General features: G+C 50.2%; 1 protein-coding gene across 4 annotated transcripts in view; it reads right to left on the bottom strand.

Moving 5' to 3' along the window:
* The window catches only part of TPR (translocated promoter region, nuclear basket protein), a 728,231-nt gene that overhangs the window by 272,398 nt on the left and 440,141 nt on the right, over nt 1–15,692 (bottom strand). For all 4 annotated transcript variants that reach the window (XM_078642622.1, XM_078642637.1, XM_078642629.1 and 1 more), the window contains exon 38: nt 11,152–11,303. In XM_078642622.1, coding sequence (XP_078498748.1) covers nt 11,152–11,303 — 152 coding nt within the window. The remainder of the gene's footprint in view (nt 1–11,151; nt 11,304–15,692) is intronic.

Here is a 15,692-nt window from a genome sequence, read left to right as displayed (position 1 = left end):
CAAGTAGCGATTGTGAAATGTAGCGCTCACAAGAAAGTGACTGATGTTGGTCGTGGAAATGCGTTCGCTGATGAAACGGCTAAAGAAACTGCGAAGAATGTGATGAGCCGAATGTATGTTGCAGGACCTGCAAGATGGGTTGGTGACATAGGAATGTGTGAGAACACGATAGAGAGTGTGAAGTCCATCCAAGCCGAAGCCACAGAGAAAGAGTTGAGTACGTGGAGAGAAAGTTCGGGTAGAATGGATGCGAGTGGTTGCTGGATTGAATTGTCAGAGCATCAGAGGTGGTTGTTACCCGATGTGTACGTGCTTGCAGTAGTCACAATGGCTCATGGTATGGCTCATATCAGCGTGAAAGGGATTTGCAAGTTGCTGGCTCCAGTATGGGAGAATTCAGGGATTCCCAAGTGTGCAGAAAATGTGGTCAAGAATTGCATGGTGTGTCTGCAACACAATCCTGGTAGGGGAACACCAACTCCAGCTGGTCATTTTGCACCTCCTACGTATCCGTTCGAGGTTTTGCAGCTAGATTTCATCCATTTGGAAAGGTGCAACAGTTTAAAATATGTGCTCGTTGTTGTTTGTGCCTTCTCGAGATGGATAGAAGCATACCCCCTGAAAGACAACACTGCCCTGTCCACAGCGAAAGCCCTTGTGAAAGAGTACTTCCCTAGATTCGGAATGCCTAGAATGGTCTGGTCTGATAATGGGAGTGAATTTGTGGGTCGTGTGATGAAGAGAGTGTGTGAAGGACTAGGTATCCGGCAGAAGTTCCACGCTGCAAATCATCCCCAATTAGCTGGATTAGTAGAATGCTACAACGGCACTCAAGTTAAAATTGGCCAAAATACAAGCGAGCACAGGTCTTAAATGGCCTGACGCTCTACCCTTAGCACTCCTATCCACCAGAATGACTGTGCATTCGCGAGTGAAACTCAGCCCCTACGAAATTATTTTCGCCCGCCCGGCCAACATATGGGGAGTGCCTAGGCCCAAAAAGTTTAGCGAGCTTGAGCACCCCGTTCTACTGGACTATCTGTATGAATTGACGGCTAAATTGCGTGTTTTACATCAACAGGTCAACGACACCCTGCCTCCGGTCTCTGAGACTCCGGGACACAGCATTGACCCTGGATCCTGGGTACTAGTGCGAAACTTCCAGAGGACCAGAAACGACCAGCCCAGGTGGACAGGGCCACACCTTGTCCTTCTCTCTACAAGATCGGCAGTGAGAGTGGAAGGGAAAAAGGCCTGGATCCACGGGGTCCACTGCAAGAAGGTCCCTCTTCCTCTGCCATATGACCAGTGGGTCCAGGAAGGTGTAGGCGACTCAGAAACAGACAGTACCTCGGTTCATACCTTTCAGTGATGCACAAGTAAAAGGAACTAACTCTGAGCGCGAAAACGAGAACATTCTTCAAGGTGTGCCACCGTCAAAACGATTGAACACTTCAGAGCCTGAACTGTTGTTCCAGGACAACACAGTACCGGGAAGACAAAGATACGATTTGAGACCAAGAAATACGAACTAATAAATTAAACTTCTTTTTCCACTTTAAGGGAAAAAAACCTATGGACTAATAAAAAATTATTTTTTTCCTCCAAGTACTATTTTTGAAAAGGCAGCTCCTCCATCAGAAGAAAGCTTGCTCATTTTTGTTTTTCGAACCGCCATCCGGGTTCCGCTGCTAGGGCCGCGGTTGCCTAAAAAGTCTTTTGGGTGCAGCTAACGACGTTAGGTCAGGAGTTCTGGTTGGTCTAAGGGAGTTGCCCTGGACTGACAGAAGCATCTTTTAGCAGAATCAACCTACCACCGCGGGCAGCACTCTAGAAAGGATGGAGTTTTCTGAAATGGAAAGGCCTGCCAAACAAATGAACTCTAAACGCCAGTTGTGTACAGTGGCGACAAGGAAAAGTTTTTTAATAGTATGCATTTTTATGATATCCAGTGTGATGATATTTCTGATAGGATTCTCTTTTCATGTAACACTCGCACCACCTGCATCCCCTACACCTCCTCCTACTACTGTTTCCCCTCATTCTTTCCACTCCCTTCCTGGCCATGAATCCCATAGGAGATTAGAATTCATTAATAACTCCTTCATTCAGCTCCTGCACCAGCACCAGTTAGTAATGAACACAACTAACTGTTGGGTATGTGGACTTATGCCTCACACGACGGATAAAGGTATCCCTTATCTAGTTCTACCTTTCAGTCATAATGGTTCTGTGTGGGCATACAGAACGATGTTCATATATGCACGAGAAATCCAACCCCTACGTTCTGTAAAAGACAACCTCAAGACTAGCGCCCTAGTAAAAGGCATAGTTGACATGATTAAGGAAGTAACTTCTTATGAAAATACCCGTAATGACGAGATACTTGCATATGTAGGTTGGAACGTGACCGGATATGGAGCTACTTTAAGTGAGAAACAGCAAGCGAAGAGATCTTCCCCGATCTGGATTGTACCCCATCAAGGTAACTTGTGTCTGCAAGGCATTGGCAGGAATCCCAGAGCTCAGTTAGGGAGAAGTATCTGTACAGAAACATATGTTTTTGGGTCTCAGACTTCCCCTGCGTTTTTAGCAGCTAAGGGTACTTATTTCATCTGTCATGATAGAGCCTATACATGGTTGCCCCCTGACTTCTCGGGCTCATGTTTCGTTTCGTTCCGGTTACCTCCCACCTACACAGCAGCGGCAGATTACCACAGGACAAGGGTAGTTAGAGGTGTCTTCAGTAAAGAAGACACTGCAGGTCAAGAATTTGGGGACTTTGCAAGAGGTTTTCTGCCGTTCTGGGGACCCATGGTAAACAGCAGGGACATAAGGCAATTGACAAGGGTAGTTGAGGCTACCGTGATTGAAACTACTGGTGCCCTTAGTAACCTGACTGCTGAGCTCCAGTCGGATCGTCTTATGACCCTTCAGAACAGGGTTGCTTTAGACGTCATACTTGCAGACCGAGGTGGGGTATGCAGATTGATCCAATCTAGTTGCTGCATTTTTATCCCAGATAACGCTCCAACAGTGTACCAAGCCATCTCCAAACTGCATAAGATTTCCGAATCTATTCATGTGGATAAAGGAGATTGGTCATTAATGGGGTGGTTCTGGGAACTAATATCCAGCTGGGGATGGAAAATCCTGATGGTCATTGGGATGGTCTTAGCCATCCTTTTCCTGTTCTGTCTGTGTGTACAGTGTGCTCCTGCAATATGTGGCCTTTGTGTCACATCATGTATAATGAAACCTGTATCAAGAGACGAGCTAAGTACTAGGATGATGTTACAGCAACATCTCAATGACTTTAGGAATATCGACCTAAACTCAGATTAACATGAGAGTAGGTTAAATTGCCTATGTAAGGGCAAAAGGAGGGTTTGTAGTACTGAAAATCCTAACTCTTGTAACCATTCAGACGCAAGAATAAAACTTCATCGTACCACGACAAATTTAGTATCAAAAGACCGAGAATGGCGAGTACATTATGCACAAACATTTTCGTCGCATTCGAAGGTTGCTTTCACCTCGAAATTGTCACTTATACCCTGAACCCTTGGCTTCCATTTTGTATACGGCAGCCATTTTGTATGTTGCCCTTCACATAGGCTTAATCCAATATCATAAGGACAAGCACTCCTCGATTGACTTTTTCGTGACCTGGGCAGGTTGAAACCATCGCCCCAGGCCAACCCATTTGGTCAGTTCCTCTCCCAGTGGCCGGTCAAGATAGCATCTAGGCGCACCCGGCCATAAAGCCCTTTCATCACATTCTCACCCTGCCGAATCTTGCCCACACCTGACCCCGCTCCTTCTTTCCTACTTGTTTTATGATGAGAACGTGCTCATTTTATTGGGGAACACCGATATCTGATTGAAATACCGGACCTTGCCGAGTAATTTATTATGTATCAGACAAACGAAATGTGAGCTTGTCATCATAACTCTGTTACTTATTTGCGGTCGAAATATGTGAATAGTATCCTGAAAATCTAGGAATGTTTGCCTGAAGCTTATTATTTTGTATAATAAGAGAAGCCTGACTTCGTGATTTTGAAGCAGTCTCCTGAGAACATACTTCCATGTGTTGTACTTCTAGGACACTGGTTACCTTGGTTGCAGCCAATAAAACCGATCTTTGACTTCACCTAGAAGACTGAGTTTCTGTGGTCTGAATCAGGAAAAGGACTCGAGGTCTTTGGGTGTGTATTCCCTGACACCGCTGGGTTACCGGTTAAGCACCGGTTCTGAAAAACCCAGTACCTCAGTAGGAAGCAACACCTAAGGTAAAGGAAAAGCAGTCTGCAGGAGAGGACCCTGGGTTGAAGGGTGGAAAGAAAGGCAGACTGGATCGTACGGAGCAGGACATTGGTAGTGGAGGAGCGGTTGAGGCACCAATCTCCTGGGGCAGGACGCCCCAGAAGAGAGTTGAGGAGCGAGGCCTCAAATGGAAGAAGCAGCTCCCCTCCACAAGAGACTTGGTGGAGTACTTACAACAAATGGTCCGTTGGGAATGGAGTGACCGGGTTGCCCATCTACAAAATGCCAGCGGCCGTGGAAATGACCCGGACAAAGGCAACACTCGCCTCTGTAGGACGTTGAGGGGGAGAGAGCAATTCCTCCGAGGGCGAAGGCTGCAAACTAAGCCGCCCATCCCAGAGTCCAGCAGGAGGAAAAAACGGCCACCCCTGTAGGATGGAAGATCCATGGAGGAGTGAGGGACCGGAGGGTTCTCCGGAGAAGGCAGAGAAGCCTGCGGGACAACGAACAGCGAGTTGCGGAAGAGAGGGTCCGGGGGGTGTGGCTGCGGAGACGGCGAAGAGCCCTCCCTGGAAGATGCCGGGGAACAAGCAACGACGCAGCGTCCAGCCTCCGGTGAAGAGGAGATGAAAAACCTCCGGAGAGGAAGGGACCTCCGGAGAGGAGTGGACGACCAGACGCCGAGACAGCACCGTGGAGTCAGCTACCGGTGTGTCCTCGAGCGGCGCCGAAGTAGCCCTGAGGGGCGCCGAGCTGACCACCACCACGTGCGTCCTAAGAGAATGGGGCGGGGTCGGATCGGCTAATGAACAGCGCCGAAAAGGCAACTTCTCAACCTCACATGAGGCAGCCGCCTGCGTAGAGGACCGAGAGGGACTCGGGGAGGCACCCTGGGTCCCGGCACCACCAGTGGCACCGCCAGGACTGGGGAGGAAAGCCGCCAGAAAGGCATTGGCCCAGCCTCCGGTAAGGCAGCCGGCTGCCCAGAATACCGAGGGGGACTCGGAGACGAACCGCGAGTCCCGGCGACCTCTTGCGACCCCACAGGGATTTGCGGCAAGGCAGGGACACTGTGGTTTGAAGAGGGGAACCCTGCAGGGCCGCACCTAGATGACACCACACCTCCACAACCTGAATCCGAACTAGTCGGTGCCGGGATCGAGGCCGCCGGCCAGTCACCGGAAGTCCCCGCGCAAGCAAGGGATCCACGGACATCTCAGGAAGAGGAGGGGGGGGGGGGGCAAAGAAGCCTGCAGAGCCATAGTGTAGGACTTCATTTGGGCCCTAGTCGCCCCGAAGCCAGGAAACTGGGGATAGGGTGGCGATGGCACACGTCCCGAGGGTAACCCGCACCCTCTGCAGAACGAAGACAAGGCCCCGGAGGAAAGCTGCAGGACTTACCAGTGGGCGAGCGACGCCCGTGGGGCCGCGGGGAAGGCCGATGCCACCGTCTGAATCGGCGGCTCCTGGCTTCTGAGGTAGGGGACGGAAGCTGTGACGAGACCACCCTGGACAAGCGGGCCAAAAGCAGTTTCATCCGGCGCTCCCGCTGGGACTTCGGCTTGAGATGCTGACAAGCGTCGCTGTCTTTAGACTCATGGTGCTCGCCCAAACACCACATACAAATAGAGTGAGGGTCCATCGCCGACATCTGACGCGCACAAGAAGTACACGTCTTGAAACCCGAAGGCATTCGCACACTGTTACACCAACGCAAAAGTGTTAAAAGAAGGCCTGAAAACAGGCAAGGAACACAATCCAGATCCGCGTTGCACGCGGAGAAGAAGGAAACTGATGTCAGTGCGCCGGGGTGGGACTTATGTGACCTAGCTGACGTCACATATGCGGACAATGTCAGGGCGGAGTCACGTGGTGCCGTCCCCCAGCGCGCAGAGATGCAAAAAGGTTTTCCGGATCCAGTCTCACGCCTGGGGATAATTCTACGTTAAGGAATCTGCGGCTAGTAGTCTCTATCAGATGCAAGGGCGCTCACCTACAGGGGGTCAGAAACTAGTCTGTGGTGACAGGCTGAATGATACCAATGAGCATGCACACTAGAGGACTAGTAGGTTTTCTGGGGGAACCTATAAGGTGCACTCTGGTTGCATGTCATGTCATGTCATGATGCATCTGGTACTGGAATGAGTACAGATTTATTAAACCAAGGTGTTTGATACCAAACACAAGAGTTTCCCAGCTACATAATGGCTGCACTGAAACCACTAATGACCAGTGCTCAGTGTATGGCCTTAAGATGGCTGACTGATCACTTGCAATATCTAGCAATGGAACTAGACATCACAGGGGGCAGTCTGCTCATGTAGATGTGCCCTCACATCATACAATGCACACTGCCTTAGGCCTCTATGGCCTACTGTAGGCGTGGCATATATATAGTATATGCAGTGTACCTTGGCATGGCACACAGGGAGTATGCCATGTCGTGTTTTCAAAATGGTATGCACCATTTTACATATCCTGCAATGGCAGTATGTATGGAGTTAGTGTGGGTCACTTTGGGTAGCATAAAACATGCTGCTGCCAATGCAGCCCTCTTTAGTACCCACGCACTGGGTACCATTTACTATGGACTTACAGCGGTGCTGAAGTCCTTGCCAATTAGGTTACAACTAGACATTTACCTTGCTTTAAGGAAAGAGCACTGGCAGCCTAGTTAGCAGTGCCACAATGCACTTTCAGTCAAAAACCATCTAGGGCAAAAACTGGGGGAGACCATGTCAAAATGTGCACTTGCCTACCTGGCCTCAAACAACACTTAATAGGCCAGGGATCAGCAGGTGAGGGGTGCATCAATCTTCTCCAGCATTGGACTCTTGGCCCAGCACCAGAGGCAAACCAGATGGGGGTTCACAGAAACCCCACAGGCTTTTCGGTTACATCCTTAGCACACTGGGAAAAAGAATCAAATGTCAAAAAATGTGTCCACAAAGAGGACAGAGGAAGCTCTCGCCAGATCGGAGATGATGGTACACAGTGCTAGGGTGGTGCCTATGTAGCCTTTACAGTGAGATGCTGAGGAGCAGAACTATGTCATGCACTGGCACGCCGAGCTACTGCTCAATAATGTACTGTAAGAGTCTCTACTAAAAAAAGGTGCTACCAAGAGGTAAGCAACTCGTTATTCTTCTAATAGAGACACATTGGGAATACATACCAAAGCAGTAACTCCAGGTGGTGGCTCTGTGGAACGGTTCAGACCAAGAAATCCTGAAGGACACATTGGGTGAAATGCTCATCTCAACAATCCTGGTTGTCCAGCAAAAAAGCACTTTGGGAAAGTGTGGAGGGATGACTATGCAGCAGTTTGGCAGAAGTCTGAGACCAGAACACCGGGTGCCAGTGCAGTGGTAGCAGCTTTTGCTCTTGTGGAATGAGCACAAAAGCCTTCTGGGAGCCGTTTCTTGGCTTGTCTGTAGCAAATCTTGACACATAAAACAATCAATAGTTATATGGTTCTCTTCTGCATCACTTTTTCGTTTTTCGTACCAAAGAAACCAACAAACAGTTGATCGTTCAAACAATAGTCTTGGGTCCACTTGATGTAAAAAAAAAAAAAAATTAATAAATTAAAAAGAGGGCTCACTGGCGGTCAAGAGGGTGAAGACGTTACTACTCCTTAGAAGGATGAGGTGATGTAGAAAAGACCAATTGGGTGATGGATTTCTTGATGAGTAAGGCATAACAACCTTCGGCAACAATGCGCATTTGTCTGGAGGACTAGCTTGTCCGGAAAGATCGATGGGTATGCCTTTGAACAGACAGGGCTTGGAGTTCATTCCCTTGCAGAGGTCATGGCGATGAGGAAGACAGGCTTGATGGTCAACAGAGGACAGCTCTGTAATCGCTCAAAGGGAGCGCACAGAAGGTACATGAGAACTAAATCAGGTGTTGGCGGAAACATGTGGCTCAGCCTGTTCAAGGAACACATCAGGTGATCTGAAAAGTGATGACTGATCTGGCAAACTCAAAAAGGCCAAAAATAGCCAAAAGATCACCTTTAACTGATCCCACAGAAAGGCCTAACTGGGCCAAAGATAGGCAACAAACTTCTTTCAGCAATCTGTGTAGAAAGTTTTGGTGGATAAATGCCTGGCTACTAGGATGACACCAACCACCTCGGGCAGGAGATCAAAAGCCATCAACAGTTGCTCTTCAATCTCCATGCATGGAGGTATGAGTTGTGCAGGCTCGGATGAAGGACCAAAGCTATGCTGCAGCCGGAGTTGGAAGTCAACGCTCATGGTCAGAAGTTCCAGGTACGACACTCTTCTCACCCATACCGGAGCCACTAGGATGTCTTTGGCCAAGTCTTTCTTGAACTTTTTCAGCACTATGGACAGGAGAGGAAGTAGCCGGAAAGGCACACAGGTGTCCCGAGCCCAGTTCAGACATAAGGCATCTCTGAGGGAATAATGCCTAGGAAACATAACATAACGTGTATTTGAAAAGTGCACATTCACCCACTACCGTATCTTGGTGCTGAATAACAGATGTTTGACACCCAACTCAACGGTACTCATTTTATTAACCTCAGAAGGATGAAAGGCTGAGTGGACACGCTGGGATTTGAACCTGTGGCCATGAGGTGAACCACAGGCCCCTACAATGGACGCAAAATTCTGGAAGGTGTGCATTCTCTTCGGTAGTGAAAAGTGTGAGCAAGTGTTCTCCCCATTGCTAGAAGAAACCCTGCGGCGCCTCAGATTGTCGCTGCTTTTCATGATCCAACAAGTTTAATTAGTATTTCTTGGCGCTGGATCAAGGAAATGGTGAGTGCTTAGACACTTTCAGAGACATAGGACCTCTTGGGACAGGACCCATAACCACACTGATCTGCTTGTTTCAATACCACATGGTAGCAGTGCTGTCTGTGATAACCTGCAACCGTTAACGTTTAAGGGTGAGGAGGTATGCCTTCAAAGCCAAGCAAATCACTTGCAACTCCAGCATGTGATGTAAATGCAAGAATACACTGGAGACCAGTCTTCTGATCTCCACCTCACCCAGGTGGCCTCCCCAACCCAGCAACAGTGCATAGATTATGACCTCACCTCTCCTGAGTGGGGTATGGAGAGCTGTCTGCAGCTGGTCCAATTGTGGTCAAGCAGCCACCACTGCAGGTATGTCGTAGTCTCCTCCAACACCCGGAAGGACTCTGATAGGTCCGTTTGGAGATGATCCCACTGAGACTTCAGATGCCCCTTCGTAGCCCGCAAGTGCTATCTGGCACAGTCTACAAGCACGATGGAGGAGGTAAAGAGGCCTAGAAGTGTCAGATCCTTTCTCTCCAAGACCCAGGTTGAGTGTTGAAACATCTGGATCATAGCCAGAATGTGAGGAAATGAGGTGTATTATATGTAATACACTTACCAATCCTTTCAGGGCCAGTATGTTAAGCTTGTTAAATCTTACCCTCAACCTTTGGTAGCTGTGGCTCTTGACTGTAAAGTGAAAAATATGTAAACCGCACCAAAACAATGGAAAAAAAAAAAGAAATCATATATCAATTTATAAAAATAGACTAGATTTTTTTGTATTTGTAGACACCACAACAAAAAAGATCAGCTAGAGTGTTTTGGAGAACAACATTTACAAGGTTATTTTGCCACCTCTTGCTTGCATGCGCTATTGCAAAAGTTTCCAGATACAGTCTGCGAGGACCCAAAAAGTGAGGAATCGGAGGTTAGGAGACTTATTTTTTCAAGCTCTAAGCAGAGCATACTCCTCCTTCCCTAGTGCTCTCCTCCACGTGAAGCAAATTTAGTCCTTTCCAGATGAAGGGCCCCCAATTTTTTTAAACACATGGACCAAACATACTTTCCAACTGCAATCTTGAAAGGCCATTACATAAGCCAGAAAGGTGAACATAATTTATATTGTGAGCCCCATAGGAGATCTGGTAAAACATGTCCGAACACAAAATCACTTGAATTTTCAGGCGATCAAAGGTTTTTGTAAAGATGAGCTCTCCAAGCTTTTTCATGAGGCTAATATTTGTTCAAAACGCAGAGCCAAAGTACCTGCAGGTCTGTACATAGACCCCATTCTATAGTTTTGTGGAATGCTCTCCACATACTGCTGCCCCCAGGCTAGATGACTGTATTGGGCATAACATGATACAATATTCTTGTGTTACACATAATAAAAAGGTTGTTACCCTAGTATTTGCAGTTTTAAAATAAATAAATAATTGCTGTGACTTATCCATAAGCCCTAAACTGTAAACAAAACCTCTTTGTAAGCTATGGAACCACTGGTACAGGGCTGTACTCAAGCGTAAAAAAGAAATAGGCAGTTTTTGAAAGATTTGATCAGTTCTGTGATTTGAATATTAATAAAGACCCCATGATTGAGAAAATGTGACTTCCAGAAGGCTGTCCCAAGCTACAGCGTTTGGCCAAAAATCAAAGTCATAGATAAAATACAATATTGTGGTTCATGTAAGGAAACAGCAAGAGAACTGTACATTGGTTATTGCGCCAAAATTGTTGCAATATAACGCATACATAATGGGAGATAATTTGAAATGCACATTCTTTTAAAACACCAGAAGGTAAATCACCTACTACAAACAAACTTCCATAAACATGCATCTAAAGAATGACAAATGTTTGGACAGAGGATGCCAATTACTGGATCCTTGCTGCACACTTTTTATTGCATCTGTGCGACTAGACGTTTGCTGCAAGGTACTCAGAAGAGATTTAAGGGCAAGATGTTTTGAGCTAAATTAAACTTATTTTCAGCTATCATGTCTGGTGAACTTTCTTTAGAGATACTCAACCAGCACAGTGAATTAAGAAGGTAACCAATTTCCTGTATTCAATTTGGTTGAAGGGTAGACTAGGGTGCCTTACATACCTCAGGCTCGACACGCTGCACACTTCGCTGTTTCTTGGTCACTGGCATGTCCGCAGGTTCTTCTGATGCATGCTCTGTGCTCTCCACTGTGCTGCTCTCCTCCTCTTCCTCCCTGGGGCGTTTGGGAATCGAAGGCCCAGGAGTGGCTGAAACTGGAAAACATTCTTGTGACTCAAGATAGCAGAGGGTCTCCAAGGAATGCTATCTTTAATCATTGACCCTTATTAATGTGCTATTTGCATAGTAATACTACTAAATGCGGTTACAAAAATGCTTCCTCATTTTAATAAAAGAAATTTCTAATTCTAAGAATGCGCTTTAAACGTCCAAAAGAACAGGTTGCTTACCGTTGGCAAGTCTTTCTGGTGGATACTCTAACCCCAGATACCATATCTCAGAATACTCCGGAGGCACCAGGCTGGATCCGGAACTTTTATTTCAGCAGTGCTCCCGCATGTTGCTTGGTGATCCTGTGAGGCTCCTTCTAGGCTCTGTACCGCCCAAGAAGCGATCGAGCAGAGCCACATACAAGTGCCACCACTCTGTGCTGATGTCAGTTTCTATTTTCCCCTTTCTGTGCACTCAGACACATCATGAACAAATGTTGATACTTATGTGCTAAAGTACGAGTTACAAAGTATCTGGTAGAGACGATTTTAGCAGCAGATTCCTTCACGTAGAATTATCCCCAGGCGTGAGACTGGGTCCAGAAGCTTTTTTGCCACAGCATCCCTATGCGCCGGGGCAGGACAACATCACGCGACTCCGCCCAGGCATCCTCCGCGTACGTGATGTCAGCGAGGTCACATAGGACCCGCCCCGGTGCGCATACGTCAGTTTTCTTCTGAGAACTTTTCCGCACCACAACGCGAACCACCAGATAAACTGTGGAGCATGGGAACAGTGTGCGAAGAGCATAAAAATTGGAAAGAAACTGACTAACAACACCACACAGAGTAGTGTGAACAAAGCACAAGCAGAGCCCTGCGCAGCCACCCTCCCAACACATAGACAGCCTCCCAACCCTGTGCCCCAGAGGCAAGGAGTATGCGTAAAAGTCTTGGCACACATAGTAACCTACCACCCCCACCCTGAACAAGGAAGGGGACCAGTCCCAAGACAGACAGGGACAACTCCTCTCCAAGCCACCCCAACTTAGAGGGAAACCACCCTACAAGGGACAAGGACAAGACATGGCCAGATGACCCTCAAGCAGAGGAAAGCAATGGAAGGACAGGGATAGGAAGCAATCCCCCCCCCACCCCCCCCCCCCCCCCCCCATAAACTGGAGTAGCCAGAGCAGCAGGGCACCGGAGCCCCATCCTATAAAGAACCAAAGGAGGAATGAACCACCCCAGATGGAGCCACTCATCCAGAATAAGGAAGGCACTCACAGGAGACACAGCCCCCCCCCACCCCCATCCCCCCGCGAGGCATGTACCGAAGACCAACCCAAGGGTCCTCGCAGATTAGGGGAGGAAGGGCGGGCCGTGAAGGAATCTGCGGCTAGAATCGTCTCTGCCATTTACATTGTTACCGAAGGTAAGTAACTCGTACATCTGATAGAGACTACTAGCCGCAGATTCCTTCACGTAGAATAGATATCCTAGCAATACCCACTGGGAAGGAGGGTCTGCGAAAGGACCCCAGGAGCCAATACAGAACAGAGGGCCCCACAGGGGCCCCAATTTGTGGACAAGGTAGAACCTCGCCTCTGCCAGGCAATGGGAACCCCCACCAGCAGAACCCCACCGACCTCGAGGAAGGAGGGGGGAAGAGGGAGGAGGAAGGAGGGAGGAGGGAGAAGGCTGAAGAGGCCCGTACCCTCACAGTAGAGGAACCAGTGCAAGGTTGGGAAGGCCGAAGCACCCCATTCCCCCACAAGGCAACCTAGCTTCCGCCCAGTGCCAAGACATGGAAGGGAGGAGGAAGAAGCCTAGAAGACCCAAAGAAACGAGGGAAAAGGGGAATCCACTCCAGATGGAGAGCAACCTGCCAGCCAGAACAGCACCGGCAGTCAAAGACGCCAGAAGCAAGAAAAACAGCCCAAGGCCCCAGGAAGGCAGAGTAGGCAGCGCCTGCCAAGAGAGAACACAGGATCATCCCAAACCTCTGACAGGAGCAGGGAGAGGAGGAGATGCCCGGGCACACCACCACAAGTGGTCATGCACACGACCTCAAGAAGCAAAAACAACCAACATAAACACCATGGAGAACAGGCACCCGAAGGCGACCAGAACCTCCAGCAGAGTGCAAGCCATATGACAGCTACCACTATCCCACATAGGGTACGTTAAGTCCCAAAATATGTGAACCCTCTTTAGAAGAACTTCCGCTGCACAGGAAAAACAAAAGAGCCACTGGGGAAAAAAAACACCCCTGTGAAGGCTTTACAAGCAGCCTAAGCAAAGCAGAAAGCCTAATCTCAGGGCCAAGTCTGCGCAACAATTACGGCAGAACACACACAATCAACAAAAGGACCGTCCAGCAGCCAACAATGCCAAAGTCTAAGGGAAGAACGCAATTGGCCAGAAAACACACTCCACAGCCAGAACAACCAGCCTAAAAAGGCCCCGAGTCAGCCCAACTCAGGAGTCACTGCGGAGGCGACGGAGGAGGATGATAAGGCGGAGGAGGATGATAAGGCGGAGGCAGACGGAGCCCCGCCAAAAGCCTTTGAATGGCGGAGTCGGCCGGGGCATGGATCAACAGGCTGCCATCAAACGGAAGGTCGATGAGTTGCTCCAGAATATTCTCAGGGAATACTCCGTCCCGAAGCCATGCATGGCGTCTGAGAGCGACTGAGGAAGCCATGGCCCAGCCAAGCACCTCTGAGATGTCCAGGGCGGAGCGGAGAATAAAAGCTGCAAGTTCCCGGCCATTCAATGCATGATGTCGTAAGTCTGCTTGACCAGTCTCCTGGTACGCCGCGGATCCCAGAGACTCAGCCGAGTCCCACAAACAGGAGGAGGCCCTAGCCAGAACACACAAGTAGTTAAGGGCCCGCAGGGGAGAGCTGGTGGAGGCGAACATGGTGCGCCCCCAATAGTCCAGCCAGCGGGCCTCCCTGGACGGCGGAGTCAACAGTGGCGGCAGGGAGGGAGGGAAAAGCGGTCCGCAAAAGGAGCGGACCTTCAAAGGGAAGCAAGATTTCCCTCCCACCAGAGCCCAGGTGGAGGACCTTCAACAGATGGTCCGCCGAAAAATGAGCCACCGGGTCACCCATTCGCAGGATGCCCACAAACGTGGACACCGTGTGGGCGAAGGCCGCACCCGCCTCCGTAGGACCTGGAGGCAGAGAAAGAAGCTCCTCCGTGGGCGACGGCTGCAAACTAAGGCGGCCATCCCCGAGGCCAAGCGGGACAGGCATTGGCCAGACCTGGAAGTCAGAAGGAGCTGAAAAATGAGGGACCTCCTGCTCTTCCGACGAACACAACTTCCTCAGGAAGGGCGGGGAGCTGCCCTTCGACGCCGGTGAAAAAGACACCATCCTGCAACCAGTCTCTGGGGAGGACGACACCACTATACAGCCTGCCTCTGGAGAAGGAGTGTCCGAAGACAAATTCGCGGTACGACCCCTGTGCGGAGCCGTAGAGTCCGCTGCCTGAGGCAGGACATCGGCACCATCTGGCGTCACCGGACACGATTCCCCCAAGTCACCCCGTACCGGAGTGGAGACCTGGAGTCGGCTCCGGGGCGGCGCTGAAACGACACCAACTCGACCCCCGCCGAGGAAGCCACCTGTGTGGGGGAACAAGACGGCCCAGGGGAGTGACACGAAGCCCTCCGCCAGCTGCGGTCCAGAATGTGGCGGAGATCACCCGGCAACCCATGTGGTGGTGCCAGGGCTGATTGAACCTCCGACTCGCCCTCCGACGAGGCAGCCGCCTGTGGGGAGGGACGAGAGGAGCCCGGAGAGGGACAAGGAGTCCTCACCCGGCCTCTACCCAGAGCGGGATGAGGAGGGGCCACCGACCCCTGTGGCTCCGCATGGACCAGCTGTTGCCGGCGCCGTAGCGGCATCACCTTGGTCTTAGACAGGACCACCTTGCCAAAGGACCGGGAGGGGTTCGGGGATTTGATCCGAGCCCTGGTGACCTCCCACGACAACACAGGGACTCCCGCCGGGGTTTGCGTGGCCTGAAGGAGGTGCCCCGGAGGAGCCGCACCCCAACAGCACCACATCCTCCAAGCCTGGATCAGAACCAGTAGGCGCCACAGAGGGCGCCGCAGAGGGCCCTGCACAAGGCGAGGGATCCGCCGAAGCCCCAGGAGGGGAAAGAGGAGGAGACGCCAGCGAAGCCTGCAAGGCCCCCGCATATGTCTACATTTGGACCCTCGACGTCCTAACACCGGGAAACAGTGGATAGGACGACACACGGGGCAGCATCACCTGCGGAGAGGTCACGCCCCCGGCAGGCCGGAGCCCAGCCCCCGGGGACAAACTACGACACTTACCAACCGGGGAGCGACGCTTGTGTGACATTGGAGAAGAGCGAAGACGACGACCACGGCCGTATCTGAAGCAGTCTGCCGAAGCT

The sequence above is a fragment of the Lissotriton helveticus genome, chromosome 1_1 (genome assembly GCF_964261635.1).
Source record: "Lissotriton helveticus chromosome 1_1, aLisHel1.1, whole genome shotgun sequence".
Taxonomy (NCBI): domain Eukaryota; kingdom Metazoa; phylum Chordata; class Amphibia; order Caudata; family Salamandridae; genus Lissotriton; species Lissotriton helveticus.
This window is presented reverse-complemented; position numbering and strand designations above follow the sequence as displayed.